The sequence below is a fragment of the Mus caroli genome, chromosome 7, assembly GCF_900094665.2.
Source record: "Mus caroli chromosome 7, CAROLI_EIJ_v1.1, whole genome shotgun sequence".
NCBI classification, from domain to species: domain Eukaryota; kingdom Metazoa; phylum Chordata; class Mammalia; order Rodentia; family Muridae; genus Mus; species Mus caroli.
Window position 1 is genome coordinate 26784468 of NC_034576.1, and position 2951 is coordinate 26787418.

At 56.6% G+C, this 2951-nt stretch overlaps 2 protein-coding genes across 2 annotated transcripts in view; one reads left to right on the forward strand and one right to left on the reverse strand.

Annotated features, from left to right (window-relative positions):
* Nucleotides 1–778, forward strand: part of Hipk4 (homeodomain interacting protein kinase 4) — an 8434-nt gene extending 7656 nt beyond the window's left edge. The window contains exon 4 of the mRNA XM_021167701.1: nucleotides 292–778. Coding sequence (XP_021023360.1) covers nucleotides 292–471 — 180 coding nt within the window. The 3' untranslated portion in view covers nucleotides 472–778. The remainder of the gene's footprint in view (nucleotides 1–291) is intronic.
* Nucleotides 779–1610: 832 nt separating this feature from the next.
* Pld3 (phospholipase D family member 3) overlaps nucleotides 1611–2951 on the reverse strand; it is a 21081-nt gene continuing 19740 nt past the window's right edge. Inside the window, exons 13-14 of the mRNA XM_021166161.2 lie at nucleotides 2173–2272; nucleotides 1611–2085 (exon numbers count right to left, since the gene is read on the reverse strand). Coding sequence (XP_021021820.1) covers nucleotides 1898–2085; nucleotides 2173–2272 — 288 coding nt within the window. The 3' untranslated portion in view covers nucleotides 1611–1897. The remainder of the gene's footprint in view (nucleotides 2086–2172; nucleotides 2273–2951) is intronic.

Consider the following 2951-nt stretch of genomic DNA (forward strand, 5'->3'; position numbering starts at 1 on the left):
GTGGCTCAGTGGTAGAGCCCCTGCCTAGGATCCCCCAGTGAGGGGCTGGGGGCGTGGCTCAGTGGTAGAGCCCCTGCCTAGAATCCCCCAGTGAGGGGCTGGGGATGTGGTCCAGAGGCAGAGCATTTGTCTGGTCTGCCCAGGCTTCCTCCCTAAACCTTATTGCAATGTGGGAAGGCCTACACAGGGAGTGAGGGCCTTCATACCTGCTCACTCCTCCCAGTAGACAGGTACACACCTCAGCAGGTACCCATAATTCTTGCTGACATTCTTTTCTTTTCCCCTCCACAGAGGCCAGGCCCTGAGCTCTTCGATCCCAGCAGCTGTCCTGGAGAGTGGCTGAGTGAGCCAGAATGGACCCTAGAGGGCATCCGGGGGTCTCGAGCTCAAGGGCTCCCAGCTCGCCATCCCCACCCGCACGGGCCACCCAGGACCACCAGCTTTCTGCAGCATGTTGGAGGGCACCACTGATGGGGACTCACCCCTATCGTTTCATGGGGTCTGAGCTAGCTGGGCTGGCGTTCCCCCTCTTGATCTGAAATGGCACCTTAGAGCCATCCTCTGAACCTACAGATTATTCTTACAGAAAAATAGAAATCCAGATGTTCCTATTCCCCTGCCCCTGGCACATGCCTGTATCCCACCCTAAATGTTTGAGGTCTTCAGGGTCTGGCCTGAGGCCCTGAGGCCAGTGAGTTGGGAAGAGGCTGCACCCTGGTGGCCATGAGTGTGCCTGGGCCTGCCTGCCCCTGTGTATTTCAATAAATAACTGTTCCAAACCCTGCTCCTGCCTGTTACCACTGGGTGAACCTGCACCACCCATATTGGGCCAAGGGGGCACTCAGGGCCTGCCTCGTCCCTGCTGTGACTGGTTGGCCACTGGCTGAAGCCAGAGGCTCAGTCAGTGGCAGGGAAAAGCTGCTCAGGGCACAGTAACCTGTGCTCTGTATACACTAAATTAAACCTGGTATGGGGGAGTGGGTTTGTAATTCTAAGCACTCAGGAGACTGAGGCAGGAGAATTACAAGGTCAAGACCAGTTTGGGCTTATGGTGAGACCTTGTCTCAACACAGGGGTTGTAGGGGAGACGGGGTGAGGCAAGGGCCTGGCTCCTTGGGAATCTACCCTCAGGATGTTCACATGTTGGACAAGCACCCCTGGCTTCGTCCTCTATGTCTGTGATGGACAGGCCATGATCGCTCGCTCACACTCCGGACATGCTAAGTGTAAACGCACTGGTGGGAATAAATTCAGACCTCGCACATGCTGTGTTGTTCACATACGCACATGCTCCGGTGTTCAGATATGTTAGTCCAGCTTCCACTTCTCCCCTCCCCCCCCACTCCCCCCCCCCCGCCTCCCATTCCCACCCCCCCCAACGGCGGTAAATGACATTCAGCACTGATTCTGCCCGCACTGCTCTGTGGAGCATACTCAGTACAAACATGCTGGTTCTACGCATGCTCGGCCCATGCTTGCCAGTGCAGTCACACACTGCATGCCCAGCCCACGCCAGCCTTCGTGCGCATTGCATGCTGTCACCAGCAGAAGTCCATACCCCCTCCCCACTAACAAACATACCATCTCATACCACTCAGTTAAGCACAGGCTATACAGACAATTATTTACTTATAATCTTGGCCCCTTTGGGGGTGGGCCAAAGGTCTGGGCCCAGCATGCACCCCCACTTCTTTGGGGCCCAATCCTTCCCCAGCTCTGCTAGGTCCACAGGGGCCAGAGTGTCAGGCCAGTGGCGGTGGAGGTAGCAGCAGGAGTATAGTGGAGAGTACAGAGCCACACGGGATAGACAGAGGCAAGGGCATGGGGACAGCAACCAGGACCCAGAGCTGAGTCCAAGGAGGCCTGGAAGGCTTTAGCCTGTCCGTCGGGCTGAGCCTCAAAGCAGGCGGCACGCATTGCCCACACTGTTGGCTGAGGTGTCAAGATCGTGGCTGTATGGGGATTCCCAGTCTCTCAGGAAAACAGCCTCCAGCTGACTGCGCAAGCCACCATGCCCGTTCTGTGTCACCAGCAGGGAGGTGCCTGCTGTCTCCGTGAAGTAGCTTCCAGACCAGTTGGAGGTTCCTGGGAGCAAGGGGTGGAGTGAGGGTCTGATGGGTGGGGCCAGACCCTGGTGCCCAGGCCCTTTGATATGGTACTGGGGGCACTTACCAATGTATGAAGCACGTTCAGTCACCATGTACTTGTTGTGGTTGACACGGGCATAGGGGATCCGGGCCTGGGACTCATCCGCAGGGACCACAAACAGTTTCTGCAGGGGAGGGGAGGATGGTGAGGCGGGGGCTCAAGGTGCAGGGGGGGTGTCTCTGAGAAGTCCTGGGATGGTAGGATGGCATGTGAATGGTATCTCCAAAAGGCACTTGGCTGCTTCTCTGGGATGGGTGGATCCTGGGACCAAAATAGGTCCCAGTGCAGCTGGGCCTCGGTAAACACGAGCTGAGGCGGGGTGGGGGTGAGGATCCAGACCCGCGACGGCTCTTATTCGCTTGTTCCACCCTGAAATCTCATCTCTGATGCCCCTGTTTCTAGAGAAAGTCTGTTTCTGCTTCTGTCTCTCTCCCTTCTGTTTTATTTTTAAAAATGTTAAATTTATGTGTAGGGGGGCGGGGAGAATGTGTGCACGCACTCATGCTCACAGGGGCCAGGGGAGGACATGGGATTCCTTGGAGCTGGATTTACAGGCAGCTATGAGTTTTCAGACATGGGGTGCTGAGAGCCAAAATCTGGTTCCCTGGAAGAGCAGCCAGTGTTCCTAGCCTCCGAGCCATCTCTCCAGTTCCAGAAAGTCTTTCTTTCTCTTTTTCTTTGGGGGGGGTGGGGGTGGGGGGAGGGGCTCAAGACAGGGTTTCTCTGTGTAGCCCTGGCTGTCCTGGAACTCACTCTGTAGACCAGGCTGGCCTCGAACTCAGAAATCTGCCTGCCTCTGCCTC